Source organism: Pan troglodytes, chromosome 14 (assembly GCF_028858775.2).
Source record: "Pan troglodytes isolate AG18354 chromosome 14, NHGRI_mPanTro3-v2.0_pri, whole genome shotgun sequence".
NCBI lineage: Eukaryota > Metazoa > Chordata > Mammalia > Primates > Hominidae > Pan > Pan troglodytes.
Genome location: NC_072412.2, coordinates 34,975,346 through 34,994,228, shown reverse-complemented (window position 1 = coordinate 34,994,228; position 18,883 = coordinate 34,975,346). Strand labels below are relative to the sequence as shown.

The 18,883-nt window shown below is 40.7% G+C and overlaps 1 protein-coding gene across 3 annotated transcripts in view; it reads left to right on the top strand.

The window, feature by feature from the left end:
• The window catches only part of DCLK1 (doublecortin like kinase 1), a 352,247-nt gene that overhangs the window by 246,613 nt on the left and 86,751 nt on the right, over positions 1–18,883 (top strand). For all 3 annotated transcript variants that reach the window (XM_009426862.5, XM_522657.8, XM_009426864.5), the window contains exon 5: positions 5,908–6,024. In XM_009426862.5, the coding sequence (XP_009425137.1) occupies positions 5,908–6,024 (117 nt within the window). The remainder of the gene's footprint in view (positions 1–5,907; positions 6,025–18,883) is intronic.

Here is an 18,883-nt window from a genome sequence, read left to right as displayed (position 1 = left end):
GGGCTGTCTCTCTAAATCTGTCCATCAAAGAGTGCCCATTTCAGGAGTTCGTGTCCTGGGTGAAGGTGAGAAACATTTAACTTCTATAAATCCCCAAAACATTTGTAAAGCTAATATTAGTATAGATCGTGTGGGGAATGATACTTTTCACCTCAGATGAATGTAGGGACTAAATAGAGCAGAGATTTAATTCAATGTTGCTTACTTGCTTGCATGCTATGGGAGGTTCATTCATCAGAGAACCAGTTCATGAGTTTGGTCTGATTTCCTGTCCTTTGGGTAGGCTGCATTCTTTAGGAGCAAGAGAAATTACCATCTGTTAGCTTCCTTCAAGTGGCTTACCTACAGTCCTTCGGTGTCATCTTTCTTAAGGAGTGTCTGGGTCACCCAGTTTCTCCACCACCAAAGGAAATACAGTCCTCTTAGAGAATTGGTCAGTGAAATATAGGGGTGCCAAGAAACATCGGAGTAAAGAAGTGATGGCCCTCAAAGGCAAATGCCCCCATGTGAGAGGGGGAATGGAAGGCACTGCTTTCTTCCTTGCCTGAGGCTATGAAAATGTCCTTTGTGTGAACAAAAAGGTTTTCTACATTACTGGCCATTTAGGTCATATTATTCACAATGTTTCAAAATTGTGGTTATCAGCTGATGTAGATTTTGGCATTCTCTCTGAAGCCATGCAGCATTTGTTCCTCACTGCATTTTCACCATTATAAAATACAATTCCTATTTAAATTAATTAAAACATGGAAAATCTAAACTTTATTTGGAAAGATGGTTGGAGTTTTTGTTTTTGTTTTTTATAATTTACGGCTTGACACTGCAATATTCTTCAGCTGGATTTATGTTGACCCATTTTAGAAAACGCAGTTACTATAAATCTGTTGTTGTTGTTTCTGTTTTTGTTATTCAACCCAAGCCTTTGGAATTATTCTAATCCACAATATGACTCATGAAGTATCACTCTTATCCTTAAGGCAAGTGGTCCGAGAGTTGAAATATTTGTAATTATCTTTCAGACTCCATGATCCTCCAAGCTATTACTTCATTATAACTCCATTTCTGAAAGACAGTTTGTTTCTCTTTTTTTCTGATATACTAAACATTTGATAGACAGGTAGCTTTTGTATCTTGAATTTCTTATTTAATGTTGATATGAGAACAGTTGCTTGCAGTTCTTCCCCTGATGCACCATCACCCATTTGTCTGCCCCTGACCATGGACACCGATAGACATTTCCCAGGCTTTCATCACCATGGAACAGCTTGCTTAGGCCACAGCATCAGACACTGGGGTTAGTGAAGAAGCCACCAACCCAAGAGAGTTGGGTTCTGATGCAAGTCATTTCATCTCTCTGAGACTCAGTTTTCTTGGGTGTACAATGAGAGTTTGGGTTAGTTCAGTGAATACCAAGAGTTCACACAAGTAGTAATAGGATCAGCAGCAATTTGGGCCGATATTTATCGAGCAGCTACTTCATGCTTTTGAATATGGCAGGAACTAGTTAGTATCCAATGGAGTATAGGACTGGGGAGACAGACTAATAAATGAATAATTCTGACTGATTAATAATATGGTGAGAACTCAGTTCAGGAGAAGCAAGGGAAGCTTTGGAAGCATGATAAGAGGCCACAGGCTTTTCCAATATTTCAAAAACTTAATGAAATACCTACATTTCTTCTGATAAGAAGAGCTGCCTTACAGAAATACCAAGTTTCTTTTTGGTACTTGGAAAAGTGTCAACTGAGTGTGGTAAGATTGGTTCTATTATGGTGTCCTGGATTGCTGGTTGGTAGTTATAGCCACAGCTAGCAACTCTGGCACCTGTGCCAAACAGCATGCCATGAACCCTAAAACCAACTTTTTAATTCACATTGTGGATCACAGATGGATATTATGAACAATGTGTACCATCTGTTAGCTTTCTATCTTAACTATTCATTCTTGCTAACTAGATGCTGAGCTTTTAAAATCATTGTTTTAAATTTATGTGACCTCTGAATGTTCATAACCTGGAACAAAAAGTTCTGGTCATCTGCCCTCATGATCATCTTGATTTTTATTTAAAATGAGAAAATTGAATGTTACTTAATAACAATGTGTTGCATAAACTAACATTTTTCAAACATGAGGTCCATGAAATAAAAATTAGCAAAAAGAGGCCTCACTGGTGAAAAGACTCTATGCACCACTACCAGATGGTAAAGGTTTTGAGTTCCAAAACTTTGTATTGTTCTCCATCATGCCTGCAGCTCTCGATGCTTGGCACGTAGTGGCCACGTGATAAAAATGTACGTGGAAGCATGCCAATGGGCCGGCGACATTGTGGCATTCCAGTTTGGTTGCTAGTGTACTTCCAAAAGGCTAGGCAGAGGCCAAAGCTAGGACAAACTCCAGGATGTGTTGTCAGTTGCATGGTCAGAGCCATGAGCTAATCTGAGATCTCCTTGGCACGTTCCAAAGCTCTGTTTTGCGAATCAAAATCTCCACGGACACCTCAGGCATTACTGTCCCATGGGAACGGTCCTGGTTTTCCTATTGTATTTTCTGACATTGTTAATGTTGTTTCTTGGTTACTCCTATCTTTTAATTTTTGTCAATATTCCTGTATGTATATATATTTTTCTTTTTTTTAAAAAACAGAAATATCTTGCAGGGTCACTGGGCAGGCCAGAACAGTGACAGTGGCCCAAGTAACTGTTGGGAAAGACTGGGCAGGCTCTGTAATGCCTTGATTCATTTCTCTTTGCTTTGGGCTATGAAAACAAGTGGAGGAAGAAGAAATACCACAAGGCAGAATTTGCTTCCTCTTCTTTTTTAATATTCCCTCTTCTTTTTCCCCATTTCAATTCATGAGACTCTCTAGGAGACACTCTCCTCCATGACTTATCTCCTGTTTCTAGTCTTATAACATCTGTATTTCATATAAACTCACATCTTTTCTTACTAAACAATTTAAACTACTTTGTTAGTTTAGATGTTAGAAAAAAATAGGAAACGATGTTTATATAAAGCAATTCAGAATATATAAGAGAGAGAAACATGTTTTGAATTTAGAAAATTAGAAGTTGCGTGGATAGGGAAGAAAAATTTTGAAGTCAGGCATCAGAATGAGATCTGGAATGATTATGAGTTCTTTGTTACTAAAGCGTAAAATGGGATTTAAAATATATAATGGAAAAGTTAAAGTAGTTTAATTTAAAACTACCATACTAAAAAGGTTCCCCACATTTGAAAAGCTAACATATTTCAACAACTACCTACAACAATAAATATTTATAACATGATAGACTAAGTGTTAAACTTTCATATAGAATGCACTCTTACAAACCAATAAGAGAAAGTAGGACATAAATAAGTAATTGCAAAAGAAGAAATCCAAATGGCTAATATGCGTGTGGGAAAAATGTACAACTTTACTGGCAATCAAACCAATTCAGATTTCAAGAAAGGAAATCCAATATTTGTTTAGAAATTGGCAAAGCTTTTTTGAAAATGTAATACCTAACCTCAGTGAGGGACCCAGCAAATGACCACTCATTGTCTATAAAAGTACAATTTGAGGCCGGGCACGGTGGCTCACATCTGTAATCCCAGCACTTTGGGAGGCTGAGGTGGGTGGATCATTTGAGGTCAGGAGTTTGAAACCAGCCTGGCCAACATGATGAAACCCCACCTCTACTAAAAATACAAAAATTAGCCGGGCATGGTGGTGGGCGCCCTGTAGTCCCAGCTACTTGGGAGGCTGAGGCAGGAGAATCTCTTGAACTCGGGAGGTGGAGGTTGCAGTGACCCGAGATCACGCCACTGCACTCCAGCCTGGGCAACAAGAGCGAGACTCTGTCTTGAGGGAAAAAAAAAAAGTACAATTTGTTGGACTTTCTGGAGGGCATCATTCAGAGCTTTTAAGAAGTTCTCTTTGAACTCACCAAATCCACTTTGTTCAGCAAATTTTTTAATTTTAATTTTTTTATTTTTATTTATTTATGTTTTTGGGATCTTGGCTCACTGCAGCCTCCGCCTTCCAGGTTCAAGCGATTCTCCTGCCTCAGCCTCCCGAGTAGCTGGGATTACTGGCGCCCACCACCATACCCGGCTAACTTTTGTATTTTTAGTAGAGGCAGGGTTTCACCATGTTGACCCGGCTTGTCTCTAAAATTTTTTATTTAAGTTGGAAAATATAAAGAAGAAATTAGAATATAAGGAGTGACCTGACTTTCTATCAATAGGGGAATGATTGAATAAGTTGTGATATAAACATATTACAAAATATGATGCAGGGTTTAGAAAAACAGTTTTGATTGCTATGGATTGACCAAGAAAGATGATTATAATATTTAAGTGTGGAAAATGTATAAAATATGTCGCTATCTTGCCATTTTTATAAAAAGCAAACAAAAACCTGGCTATGTATATATGTGTTTATATAAGCTTAGAAAAGCTATGGTAAGGTCCTTACACTATTAAAAATGTTAGTGATATTGAAGGGGAAAGAACAATATCACAAAGGTAGTGATATTGAAGGGGAAAGAACAAATAGCTATTGCTATTTTTTTAATTTTGAATTTATAATTTTTTAAAAAGAAAAGGGTTGGTAAATATTTTTGAGCATCCACAGTGTGCCCTTGGTTTCTGGCTACTAGAAACTAAATGTCAAGTGCCAGGGACTAAATCTGTCCTAAGGGAGTGATAGGATAACTGCACACTCATTTACAAAGGTGTCATTGAGTAATTATTTATAACGGTGAAATACTGAAAGCAAGTTAGATATTCAATAGTTGGAATTCAGTTAAGTAAATTATGGTATTCCATGCAGTCAGATGCTCAACAGCCATTAAATAACAGAGTGAAAATGCTCACAAGATACTGTATTGTGAAAAGGGTTGGTAACAGATCAACACATATGAACAAATCCTAATGCTGAAATATATAAATGCATAGACAAAAATTCTAGAAGTTTGTATACCCCCCTCCAAAAATAAAGTATCATTTGATCATGGGTTATTGGGGGTGTTTTAAAATATGCTTTATATTTTTCCATCTACAGTGAACATTGATTATCCTTACAAGCATACTTTTTTTGTTAATTATTAGAAGCAGTTTCTTAAGAACAAGATATGTGGGTTTGCACAGCATCATAATTGGTCAAGGGAGCTCACTAAGAGAGAAATAGAAAGCTCTCTGCCATTTAAGATGTTCAGCATTGAATATAATGGACATGAACACTGAGAATTTAAATCTAATGAAAGTGAAGTTGTTTCTTATCCTCAAGCCACAAACCATTTCACAGACACAGTATAAAATCTGTGGCAGCTTCATGTGGTGGCACAGGCTGGCAGGATGCCCTTGCAGCAGGGAAATACCACCTCTTCACCAGTTTTACCTCTTCCAAGCAAATGCTGTCATCTCCCACATATCATAAAGACCCACAACTATCTCCGTGAGGACCCATGACAATAAACTTGGTCCTGTTGTGGTGGGCAGAATCTTCCACCACCACATTTCTTGGTTTATGAGGTTGACCTTTCTTCTAACATTTTCCTTGGAAGCAACAACAGTTTATCCCAAGAGACCCACATATACAGATAACTCAAGGAGTGAGTAGAGAGAAACCCAACAAAACACCTCTTTATTAGCCTATATCACTCCCAATCTAGCCAAAATATTATTGTAAGGAGTGTAACCTAGGGGGATTGAAGTATTATTTACTTCCATGTCTAAGAAGCCCACCCTGTCCTTCCTCTTTGTTTTCTTGGTTTCATTGACATAGACAAGAACCCAGCTGGTGGGAAGTAGATGTGACTGAGGATGGTCGTATATTTCTACTTCCAGGTTTATTGTGCATTTTGAGTTGGTGTGTGTGTGCCATTACCCCATAATGATGTGTGGTTTTTGTTCTTTCCCCAGAATGTCGAGTGGTGAAGTCCACTTCTTACACCAAAATAGCTTCATCATCCCGCAGGAGCACCACCAAGAGCCCAGGACCGTCCAGGCGTAGCAAGTCCCCTGCCTCCACCAGCTCAGGTAAAGCAGCAGAGGGGATTTTGAAGAAATTGCCTTGTTCCTGACACAGGATGAGCAGAGGGTGTGTGAAGCCTAGAGTGTGAGGTTTTTAAGCGAGTGTAGGTTCCGGTTTATAATTTTAGAACATCTTAGAGCGGTTGAACAGATTTGCTGGAGTCTAGCATATTGGCTGCAAGAAAAAGCACTGAGCTTCAAAAAATGTAGTTAGTGAAGACTCAGGAAACCCAGATTTGCCCACAAATAGAAGAACGTTATCATCTTGTATCCTTTCTACCACCGAAGTTAATCTTTCAGATTCTGGAAGTCTCTGTTAAAGCATTTATTCTACCTGAGATTGGCCTATGAAGAGTTTCCCATTTGTATTCGCTGAACCTTTATTAAACACACTTTTGGCTCTGGCCTCAGTTTCCTTTTGTGGCTCTGGAGCTAAAGGTAGTGAGATTGAGAGGGTGGAGCAGGGATTGCTGCAGTGACCTTGGCCTGAGCCTGTCTCTCAGTGGGTTCTAGTGCTGGTGTTGGAGAGGCTGTGTATGCACAAGATGAGCACCTCAACCCTACCTTCTCCTTTTTGGTCTTAAAACTGACATGAAGTCAGTTAGAAAGTGTCTTCTTTGTTTGTCTCAGGTGAAGGGTCTCTATCGTTATTAAAGGGAATTATTTATTAAATGACACAAATTGTACTGGGAATTATTAAACGATGCAAATGTCAAAGTGATTGTTACCTGATTTCATGAAGACAAGAAGTTCTTATAAATAAGAATAAAGACCTCTGGGGCCTACTTGGGGGCCTTCTTTTACTCAACAGCATGGGCTAGGGGGAGTGTGAAAAGAGCTCTCGGCTGAGGCTGCCTAAGAAGGAACTCTCAATAGGGTGGATCATTATAGGTCAGGGGCCAGCTAGACCACCCAGCCCTCCTTGATTCTCTAAGAGTCTCCTTCCCCTTGGAGTTTTACCAATTACTGCTATTCTCTAGACAGATCTCCAAAGACCACCTTCCCCTCTGACTCTCAACCTAGGGTGGCATCAATGGGCTGCCAATGCCTCCTTCTCACAGCATAGCCTGCATCATAGCCAGTCAGGAAATACGTTTCAGAGCATCGCTGGCACTTGAGATGCATCTTGTTTGCCTCTGTAGTTTAAAGGTGAGCTGAGAACTCCTCCCTTAGTATGACACTGCTCATGAAGATAGGATAGAGCCCTAAAATGAGGCATTGCTAAAGGATGAGACAGTAGACTCAAAGCTTAGAGCTCATGAGAGTCACTTGGGAACTTGGCAAAGTTTGTCATCCTGAACCCCCACACCCTGAGATTCTGACTAAGGACCTAAACCTGTGTTTCAGCAAGTACTCCAGGTGATTAGGATCAGGTAGTCCGTGGTCCACATTTTGAGAAACAGTAGGTGAGGGCAGTGGTTCTCAAACTAGCAGCATCACCATCACCTGAGCACTTGTTAGAACTACAAAGCCCTGAGCTCCCTCTCCAGAACCAGTGAATCAGAAACTCTGGAGCTAGAGCCCAGCAAATTGGAGTTTCCCAAGCCCTCCAGCTGATTCCAATGCACACTTTGAGAAGCAGGGGGTTTTGGAAAACAGAAAGGAAGTAAATGCAGAAAATCATTTGACTCTGGATAATATGGAGGGAAAGATATGACTTGTTCATCTTCATTTACTGGCATGACAGAGATGACTTCCTTTCTACCTCCCTGTTTGCCTCCAAGTAGCAATGTCCATCAGTGTCCTTGCAATCCAAGAGCAGACCTTTTAGATACCTTGATGTGTAGACCAAAAGAGCAATGAACAAAGGAGAGTACCAGATGCCAACTTCCTTTTCTCCCTCCTTGCAATGGCCTGGCCTCAGAGAGTCAGTCACCTGGGAGAAAAGAGAATTTCTTTCTGAAGATAATCCCTTCCCCAGGATGTCAGGGAAAGTCTCTCCCTTCAAGAGAGATACCACCCACACATAGAGAAGAGGACCTCCACAAAATGACAGAGTGATCCTGGAATTGCTGCGTGGAAAACTCCCCTGGAAGAACTGAGCTTGTCCAGCTGACAGGTTAATATTGAGCTCTGTGGAGGATGTTCAGTCTTAACTAAAAAACATTTCTCACTTTCTCTGATTAAATCTGGGCTATAGGCCAGGGCCTGGTGGCTCAAACCTGTAATCCCAGAACTTTGGGAGGTTGATGGGGGTGGATCACTTGAGGTCAGGAGTTTGAGACCAGCCTGGCCAATGTAGTGAAACCCCATCTCTACTAAAAATACAAAAATTAGCCGGGCATGGTGGTGGGTGCCTGTAATCCTAGCTACTCAGGAGGCTGAGGCAGGAGAATCGCTTGAACCTTGAGGGGCAGAGGTTGCAGTGAGCAGAAATCACGCCACTGCACTCCAGCCTGGGTGACAGAGCAAGACACCGTCTCAAAACAAATAATAAAGAAATAAATAAATCTGGGCTATAGGATGAACTCCCATGGAGCAATAAAGGAGAACAAAGTCATAAGTCTAGCCAGCCTATTGCCCTAAAATGTTGGCTACTTAATGCAATCACAGAAGGATGTGAAAGAGAAGGAGAGCCTATATTAATGAAACCGTATCAATTAATATATTAATGAATTAATGAATAGTATCAATACTATTAAAAATCATCAATATTAAAAAACAAAATTAGTTCTCCATCCAAACCAACTTTGACTTAAATTTTACTTAACCTTTCCTATCTTCTTCCTCTCAGTATATAAGATGAATAAAAAAACAAGTGTGGGGCAGATGCATCTAATAATGGGTAATGAGCCAAATTCTTATGTTTTTTATATTACAGATATTCCAAGAAAATCAATATGCACTGCAGCTTTTAACTTTTTATTGTCATTGTTTTTAGCAGTTTTGTTGTTAAGAGCTGTAGGTTGGGCCAGGTGCGGTGGCTCACGCCTGTAATCCCAGCACTTTGGGAGGCTGAGGCAGGCGGATCATGAGGTCAGGAGATCGAGACCATCCTGGCTAACACGGTGAAACCTGTCTCTACTAAAAATACAAAAAATTAGCCGGGCGTGGTGGCAGGCGCCTGTAGTCCCAGCTACTCGGGAGGCTGAGGCAGGAGAATGGCGTGAACCTGGGAGGCGGAGCTTGCAGTGAGCGGAGATGGCGCCACTGCACTCCAGCCTGGGAGACAGAGCGAGACTCTGCCTCAAAAAAAAAAAAAAAAGAAAGAGCTGTAGGTTGTTAGATACTCTAGATACTCCAGGGTTTAGGGTCTTTCTTTTTTTCTTTCTTTCTTTCTTTCTTCCTTCCTTTCTTTCTTTCTTTCTTTCTTTCTTTCTTTCTTTCTTTCTCTCTTTCTCTCTCTCTCCCTTTCTTTCTCCCTCTCTCTTTCTTTCTTTCTTTCTTCTCCCTTTAAGTCAATAAAGATGGGGAATGGATCAGATTCTTGCATACATGTTAAAGAATGGACTGATGAGTCTAATCTTAAAAATATAATTATGCATATAGGCAATAATTTCATTTTATAATTAACTGGTAATGTAATCACTATTCAGCATTGTAAGAATTTATATTCATTTCTGAAAAGTAATTTTGGAAACTCAAGAAGATAGGCGAATATATTAAATGTACTTGTATGTCACTGCCAACATTTGTAATTATTCCTTTTAGAAGTTTAAAATGGGTAGGACACATTGCCTCAAAATCAACAGGTTGCTCCAAACAAGCATTTCCACATTCTATTTTTTCCTTGAAGTCCTTTTCAACTCTAGTTGAAACCTGGCTGAATTGACCAGCACTAACTTGGAATTTGTGATAGGTAAGTCATACCAAGTAGTATCATTTTCATAAAGAAAGTAGAGTCCAAATTCATTCTAAAATTAATATGTTCTTGAAAAATTAGCACTTTAACTTCTAGGTCAAAGTTAATTATATAACACTGATCATATTTTGTTTAATGTGAGCTTTTTGTGTATATAAAATTTTCAACTTGCTGCATTTTGACCTGGAAGAGATAACATGCAATCATTTTCTGATTATATAAGAGATTATTATATGCACTGACTATCTCTTGATTCTGACTTGCTACCAAAAGTGACTTGTTACCACTTTCCTTTGGATGGTACCAATTTAGAGAGTTTCACAGGGCAGTCAACTCCCAGTCACAAATGTGTGGATTGTGCCAGTGACCTCAGGACCACCTCCTTTCCCTGGAACCGGGCCCAGAGGTTAAGGAGTTCGGCAGTGTTGCCAGTTCTCCTAGAGGCAAGTGTAGCTGCTGTATGTCAGGGAAGCCCCTCTCTCAGGGCCCCTCCACTGCTCTGGCCCAGGTCTCCTGTCCCTACTCAACTATAGCTCTTGGAACTAGTGGAAAGGCACATTGAATTATCTCTATATGGATTACATCACATTTTCTTAAAATAGCCTGTTTAGTGTTTTTCATCAATCATATGGACTCAAACATGAATTTTACTTAAATACTCCATAAACATTGGTATTGGCCCAAACCCAACTACCACCTGATTTTTTAATGTTAAAGCATCTTTAGACCGGGTGTGGTGGCTCATGCCTGTAATCCCAGCACTTTGGGAGGCCAAGGCAGGCTGGTGAAACCTGGTCTCTAAAAAAAAAAAAAAACAAAAAAAACAAAAATTAGCCTGGAATGATGGTTGCTTTGTTTCCTGTGGTCCCAGCTACTTAGGATGGCTTGACCCTGGGAGGCAGAGGTTGCAGTGAGTCGAGATTGCACAACTGCACTCCAGCCTGGACGACAGAGTGAGACCCTGTCTCAAAAAAAAAAAAGAATCTTTGTTTTCCCCCAAAACGTTAACCCAAAGTTTATAATGATTTCTACTTCAGTGTTTAAATTTCTACTTCCAGTATTCAGTTTCCTATATTATACAGAAATTGGAGCATATTATAAAGTTAAGATCTGCACAGTTTTTGGGCTATGCTGCTATGAATATAACATGGTTAACTTATATTTACCTGAAACATTATAGTTTACATACGGCTTTTATTTCTTCAATCTTTTTTGATCCTTCTATTAATTTCCTAACAGCAGGCAAGTAAGGCAAGTTATTATTATCTCTGTTTGTAGAAATAAGGACACAGAGGCAGGGCTGGGATAACTGCTTTGCTCTGAGTCCCAGAGTTCAGAATGGCAACTCAGGGCTGGCACCGGGGGCTTCTGGTACTCTAGACACACAAGGCTGGCAGTCCTTGATACCTATTTCTTCACCTCCACTTACTAGAGTTTTGATCTCCAGGAAACAATTAATCTAGTGCCTAATTTGAGATTGCAATTCACAGCATCACAGCACCTTGCAACATAAGCCTAAGTATTAGTCCCTTGGCACCAGCGTTCCAGGAGGTGAATGATTTACCCCAACTTCCTGATGTATAGCATTGCTGGACAGAAACCTCCCTTGTAAGTCAGCATTAGAACAAGAATGAGAATCCTCTGTAAATCTTCCCTTTGTCCCTTACCCATTTCTCTTCATAGCACTAAAAGAGGTTCAAAGTGATTTATTAATGTTAGGTGTTCATTTATACTTTCAGAACTACCAGTTACAGACCAACTGGTGTCAGGCATTTGCTAGGCACTAATGATGCAGAGATGAAAGAAAGCCCCTATTCTCAAGAAGCATAGGAGTCAAGGCCTCACAGATAACATGATTCACATACCTGTTGAATTATGATTAGTCTCCATAACAGAAAAGGCTGAAAGAAGGCAAACAGAGCTAGCAAAGAGAAACCAGAAGCCTTAATAACACATGAAAAGAGTAAAGAGCCTCCAGACAAATTGCGTGCTGAGACACTGGAGGATGAATCACTAAGAAATTGGAAAATGACTTCTAGCTGCTTCTTAAAGAAATGAGAATCTGTAAGAGCATCATAAGGAATAAGGAGTTTCATATGGGTTTGACTCTTCATACATGTGTATATATTTGGAACACAGATCTAGTAAAATGTATAAGTTAAAAGTAAAATTCTTTAATTTTATTTTTGAGACAGGGTCTCACTCTGTCACCCAAGTTGGAGTGCAGTGGCAAAAGTAAAATTCTTTTAAGCAATTTTTTAAATCTACTTAGGGAAATTATAACAAAATAACTCTAAAAATAGGAATAAAATATACATTACTTTGGTTTTAATAAAGACTGATAAAATTTCAGTTGGCTTTATATTGTTTTCTTAATCTTACAAGAAAACTGTGTTTATCTTGAAGTTTCACAGCTGCAGTCCTCCTTAAAACTTACAAATTTCAAATTTTTGATCTTTTCTTGGATTTGGGAAAGCTCTGGGGCCAGGCATGGTGGCTTATACCTTTAATCCCAATACTTTGGGAGGCCTAGGCAGAAGGACTGGTTGAGCTCAGGAGTTTGAGACCAACCTAGGCAACATACCGAGACCTGTGTCTACAAGAAATTTAAAAACTAGCTGGGTGTAATGGTGCACACCTGTGGTCCCAGCTACTTGGGAGGCTGAGGTGACATGACGTCTTGAGCCTAGGAGTTTGAGGCTAAAGTCAGCCATGATCACACCACTGCACTCCAGCTTGGATGCCAGAGTGAGACCCCATTCCAAAAAAAAAAAAGAGAGAAGAAAAATGGAGTTTTTTTTGTTTGTTTTACAGTTTTTATTTCCATTTAGATAGCCAACTTTTTATCATAGAATGATACCCTGTATTTAGAATCTCTGTCTGTGGAACCCATAGCAGACATAACTGAGGCCCAATGAGTGCCTCACACCTTTCAATTCCAATATGAGATAATGTACTTTCCTGCCCTTCAGAAGCTTATAGAGTAGAAACATTCATGGCAACAACCATTCATTCATTCAGTATGCATTGAGAATCTATAGTGGACCAGCAACGTTGGGTGCTGGAGATGCAAGGGCAAACATTTGAAAGAAGGAAAACCCAAATGGCTCAGTTAATGAACGTCTACCATGACGAAGCACCATTCTGAACACCCAGCCTTAAAACTTACTTCTATGTTACTCCAGAAATCCTAAAGTCTTTTTATTCATGCTATTTAAATTTTACTTTTTTACAGTTCTATAAAAATATTTTATGCAACATATGCAGATAAGAATCAAAGCTGAGGAAGTGAAGAGAATTTTAATCAGCTCACTACTAGTCCAGTTTGTCAAATTCTTTTGATTTATATCAAACACCTTCAAAGGCAGATTGCCAGCTATTAATTTTGAGTTCAGTCTTTTCCTTTAGTGTAGAGAATTCAGCCTTATACAGTCTATGGAGAATCTTTTTTGCTTTGGAGCTCCAAGGAAATTGTTGAGAACAAAATGCATCAAGAAAATCGAGAGGTTGGTGATTCATCCCTTGTGTCTTTGGAATTTCTGGCTGCATGTAAGGCTCATCCCTCCTTCCATTTCTCCTTTCTCTGCACCCACCAATTCTTCCTAGTGTTCACCCCAGCAGAACCTCCAAAGATACTCTTCAAAGCCTTTAACCATTATCTTGACTTACTGTCTACTTGGGGGCAGCAACCTACATCAACTGCTTGTATAAATTTCTCACAGTTAATGCCCCAGGTTAATTAAATATTTCCTGAGTATCTACTGTGTTCCAGACATGCATTAGGTCCCAAGGGTGCAAAGATGATTAAACCACAGTCCTTGCCTTCAAGTTGCTTATATTATAGTAGGGAGAGAAACATATACAGCTATGTGTTGCTTAATGATGGGGATGTGTTCCAAGAAATGTGTTATTAGGCAATTTTGCCATTGTGCGAACACCCTAGAGTGTACATACACAAACCTAGATGGTATAGCCTGCTACACACATGGCTATGTGGTATGGCCTATTGCTCCTAGGCTATAAACCTATACAGTATGTTATTGTACTGAATATCCTAGCAATTGTAACCAATGATAAGCATTTGCACATCTCAACAGGTGTAAACATAGAAAAGGTGCAGTGAAAACACAGAATTGTAATCTTGTGGGACCACCATCAGATATATGGTCCCTTGTTGACCAAAACATTGTTTTGTGGTACTTGACTGTACGCCATGTAACTATAATAGTGTAATAAGTGCTGTGATGACCTAGAGGAAACAGGTTAGATCTCATTAATAGGGTCAGAAAGCTCTTCCAAGAGAAAAGGATTTATAAATTTGGATGTAAAAAAGGGCCAGGAGGGCATTCCCTCCCAATGTGAGCTAAGGCACAAAGACATTAAACTATATGGCATAGTTAGGGAATAGTTGCTTGTTCAATAAAAATGCAGGATAGAATTCTAAGAAAGAGTTGGAAAGATGGTGGTAGCCCCGTTGGTTGTGGTCAAATTGCACAGGGTCGTGGAAGTATGTTTTTGCTGTAGATTGTAGGTATTATGAAGTGAAAGGGGATTTTTCACAGTGCCATGAAAGATAGCAGTTGAGTTTTGGAAACAGTGGCATGGCAGTGGAAAAAATTGCTACACATGAAAGGCCAAGGGCCAGGAAGGCTCTATGAGGCCATTGTAGTCATCCTGGAATGAAATTGTCAAGACAGAACCGAAAGAGCTGGGGGAGACCTCAAAGGGAAATGAAACCAGAAATTTAACTGGATGTGAGGCTAGAAGAAGAGAGAGGGATCAGAGATAGGAAGCAGGTTTGTTGGATGAGGAGAGGTAAGGAATGAGTTTCGTTTTAGACATGTGGAGTGTGAGGCGATTTGGAAATGTCTGTAAGCAATTGGAAATAAATAACTGTTCTAAGTCAGGAGATCTGCGCTAACAATATATATTTGGGAGACCCTGGTATATTGTAGTGATTTGAATAATAGAAACATAAGGTACCTCCCCGCTGCCTCAACAAGAGATTTGTAAAGATGAAAATGGAACCATGGGGGAGGGAAGTCTGCATTTCTTTCTTTTTTTTTTTTTTTTTGAGACGGAGTCTCGCTCTGTCACCCAGGCTGGAGTGCAGTGGGCGCAATCTCCGCTCACTGCTAGCTCCGCCTCCCGGGTTCATGCCATTCTCCCGCCTCAGCCTCCGAGTAGCTGGGACTACAGGTGCCCGCCACCACGCCCGGCTAATTTTTTGTATTTTTTTTTTTAGTAGAGACGGGGTTTCACTATGTTATCCAGGGTGGTCTCGATCTTCTGACCTCGTGATCTACCTGCCTCGGCCTCCCAAAGTGCTGGGATTACAGGCGTGAGCCACTGTGCCTGGCCAGAAGTCTGCATTTCTAAGAGCAATCAGCAGAAGCAGGGAAGAACAGTTAAGAGTACAGGGACAGAAGTCAAAGGGGCAGAAAGTTTTGAGATGAAGGACGGGGCAGAAATGCTTGATGTTGAGATGTCAGGTAGCATGAGAACTGAATGGGGATCGTAGGATTCAGCAGTGAGGACACCACTGTGGCCTATGAAGGAATGGGCAATACCAGATGGCAGGGGGACCTGGTCTGGGAGTGTGATTTTTGGTGGTCACCGTGGGTCCTTTCCCAGGCTGGCTCCAGGCTTTACTCTAGCAGGAGCTGTCCTGCAGCAATTGGTTGGTAGGGATCAACCCCAGGACCCTCATCCACCCTGACCCTTGGTGCTTGTGGTCCCCAATTCCCCTATCACGACCATAGCCTGTTCTTGGATCCCAGCTGATAGGGATCAGATCCAAAAATGTCCTAATTTTACATCACAGGACTCTAGTTGGTCTTTTTTTATTGTTTAATTAAATTTTTTTTCTTGTACCCCAAATCGTCACCAACTCTTTTCTCTCCACCCTGTCCACACTCAGTGGGTCACCATTCTCCCTGTGGTGATGCCATTGCTGGCTGGTGTCCTCCCACTTTATCTTACATCTGCCCTGGGCACCAATGTCCAACCTGCTGCCATCACCTGTTGTGTGCCAAATAAAGTCTGAACTTGTTCTCAAGTGAAGGACATCTTCCTTTCCACTCATGTCCCCCATTTCTTCTCTGGACCCATGCTCCATCCTAGAAACAAATTTAAATTGTCCCCAGTTTGGGCTTTTCCACCTCATCCCTTTATTCCTCTCACTTGGCCTAGCTAGAATGTCTTCCTCTGTCTCTTCAGCTGTCTAAAGCCCACTCACCCAATTTGGCCCTGCAGACCTCTGCCCCTTTCCCGGATCACCTCGCTGTCCAGGGTCTTCCCCAGCCCTGCAGTACTGCAGCAGCTGATTCACAGATGACATGTTGCATCACCTTGCTCAGTTGTAAAGTCTGAGAGCAGGGGTTCTTTGTGCATTCTACAGTGACTGTGAGTTCATGGTAACTACTGGGTAAATGTTGACCACATGAATGAATTGAGGAACACTAGGAGCTGTTGCCTGAATTTCCTGAGGTTTGGAGCCTTTGTAAGTATTTATTTAAAAAATTAATTCACAGAGCTGTGTCCCTGTCTCCCTCTCCTCTGTTCCTGGGGCCCCTCCTTCCCATTATTCTCAGTAGATGGTTTCTTTGAATTGGACCCATTGTCTCAGTTCAAGAAGAGGAAACAGACATGGAGAAAATCAGAGCTCCACCTCACCTATGAGGTGAGCACCCAAGAAGCTAAAATTAGGGGAAAAGTACGTCTTCTTCCCTCTGTTAGGTAGTTGTCTCTTTTCTCTTGGTCTCAACTGATTCCCTATGCACCCCCCACCCCCTGCATTTTTTTTCCTTCTCAATAATGTGGCAAGCAAGGAACAAAAGCTGAGAAAGAGATTTTAGGGAATGAACAGCCTACACCATGATTAGGGAGTAAAGGAGAGTCTAAGGCAGGAAGCCAGATCTCCCTGGCAGCGTGCCTGAATCGCCACCCCCAAACCCAAGGACACACACATATATGCAAACACATTCTCTCCCCAAATCTTGACAAGTGCAGCACCAGAAATAAATGAGCCTCCTTAAGTGCTAAAAGAAGACAGGGAAACAGTAAGGTGGATTTCACGTCCAAAAAGTTGCACATCTTTTAATTAGATAGTCTCGCTTGGAGATTTCTCTGACTTCAGAACCAATTTGAGACACTTACTAACATTCAGCTTTCACTTGGTGTCTGAGACTTTTAGGAACGCGACTGCAAAAAGAAGGGTTAACCTACATATGCGTGGAAAGTCATTTAAAAGGGCAATGAATTTGTAAATTAAGCCAAGTATTTCCAAATTCTAGATTTTTTAAAGTAACTTTGATGTTTAATCATAAGCATCTTGGGGACAGGGAGCAATAAGAATCTAGCATGTACTAAGTGTACACTATGTGTGCTGATAGGTTGATATCTAGGGCCCTGGACTCGTGGCTCCAGTTAGTGAAGAAGAGTTGGTTCACCTGTCTGAAATGATGAAGGAAAAGGTGGATCTGCACACTTCCTGAGGAGTATTATTCAACAATGCGCTGTGACCGGTATATGCTGTTGGATCCCTGACAGGCTTAGGTGACAGCTGAGTCGAAATAAAGGAGGGTCATGTACCGTCGGGAGGGATAGAAGTCAGCTCTGCAGTGAGATTTCTTCCACAGCTCTTTGGTGGCCAGTGATGTTAATTGGTCATCATGGTATCAGTGAATGATCCATTTTGAAGTTGAGCACTTCTCATTCAAGGGTAACAAGCACAGCAAAGGATGACATTTCCTATTTTTTAAAATAAGAAAATGTACCTATACAGATAAAAGCAAAGGAGACCAGAACTGGGTAAAGGCAGCGGTTCTAATGAGTTCTTTACTAATTCAGAGTTTAGTGGATTCAGATTGAAATAATTAATTGTTCAGCCCTGCTTGGCTGTTTAACAACAACCGTGTTAGTTTAATTGTTCCCATTCAAGATAAAGAATTGTGTAATAAGGGCCTCTGAAAAAATAATGCCATTTTAAGTTGAATTTTAATAAGTTCTATTAAATAAGTCACAAAGCCTTGTTATTGGCACTTAGAAACTTCTGGCATTACAGAGTAAAAACCAAGTGTACTCAGTACATGTGTCAAACTTATTTATGAAAGAAAATTATTTATCCCAGCAGTGATTCAACAAGAAGGTGTGTAATGCTTTCTGGATGTCAAGAACCATTTTAAGAAGTTGCTAATGCTCTTCTGTATGGCCAAGAGGAAGAGTCTGAACAGAGCTCTGACCCTAAGAGTACATGCTGTTCCCAATGTTCAGACAAGTTGTGTTCCAAAAGCATTTGATTGTAAATGACTTGTCTGGCACTTGAGTTTCATTTTTCTAGAGATGGCGATGCAAATAGAAGCACTGAGGCCGGTGGTTTTATTAGGTTGGTGCAAAAGTAATTGCAGTTTTTGCTTTACTTTTAATGGCAAAAACCACAATTACCATTGCAATAACCTTGCCTAAAGGAGGCAGATCTGAGTGTCCCAGTGGTAGAGAGAGAAGCCTAGGCATCCTCAGCCCTGCAGATGCTAGGAGGGTTCTGGACATGCCCTGAGGTGCCAGGACCAGCCACTCATGGGAAAAGTGCAAAGTTTTTTGAGTAAGACCTAAATGAAATCCAGCTTTAACTCTGCCATCTTCCAGCTGTTTGTCTTTGGACAAGTTACTCGACTAAACATGTTTCTTCATCTAAAAAAGAAAACATTGCACCAACTTACATGGCAGAACTGATGTTACCTAAGGTGCTTCCGTTCAAAGTGTCCAAACTCTTCTTCAAACATGCTCCCTTTTGGCCTTAATCTTCTACAGCCAATCAATTACCAAGTTCTATAGTTTTTACCTCTTACATTTCTCTGGAACGTTTCCATTTACCTCCACCCCATGACACTACCCTAGATCAGCCACCTCAGCATCTCTACCATAGGACCCTTAAATGTGCCCCACTCTCTCCTACCTTGACATTCTCCTTGCACCCAGTATTGTTTCCCTCTAATCCATTCTTGACAGGGCAAGAGCTGGAGAGCATTTTCAAATGCAAGCCTGATCCTGTGGCGCCTGCTT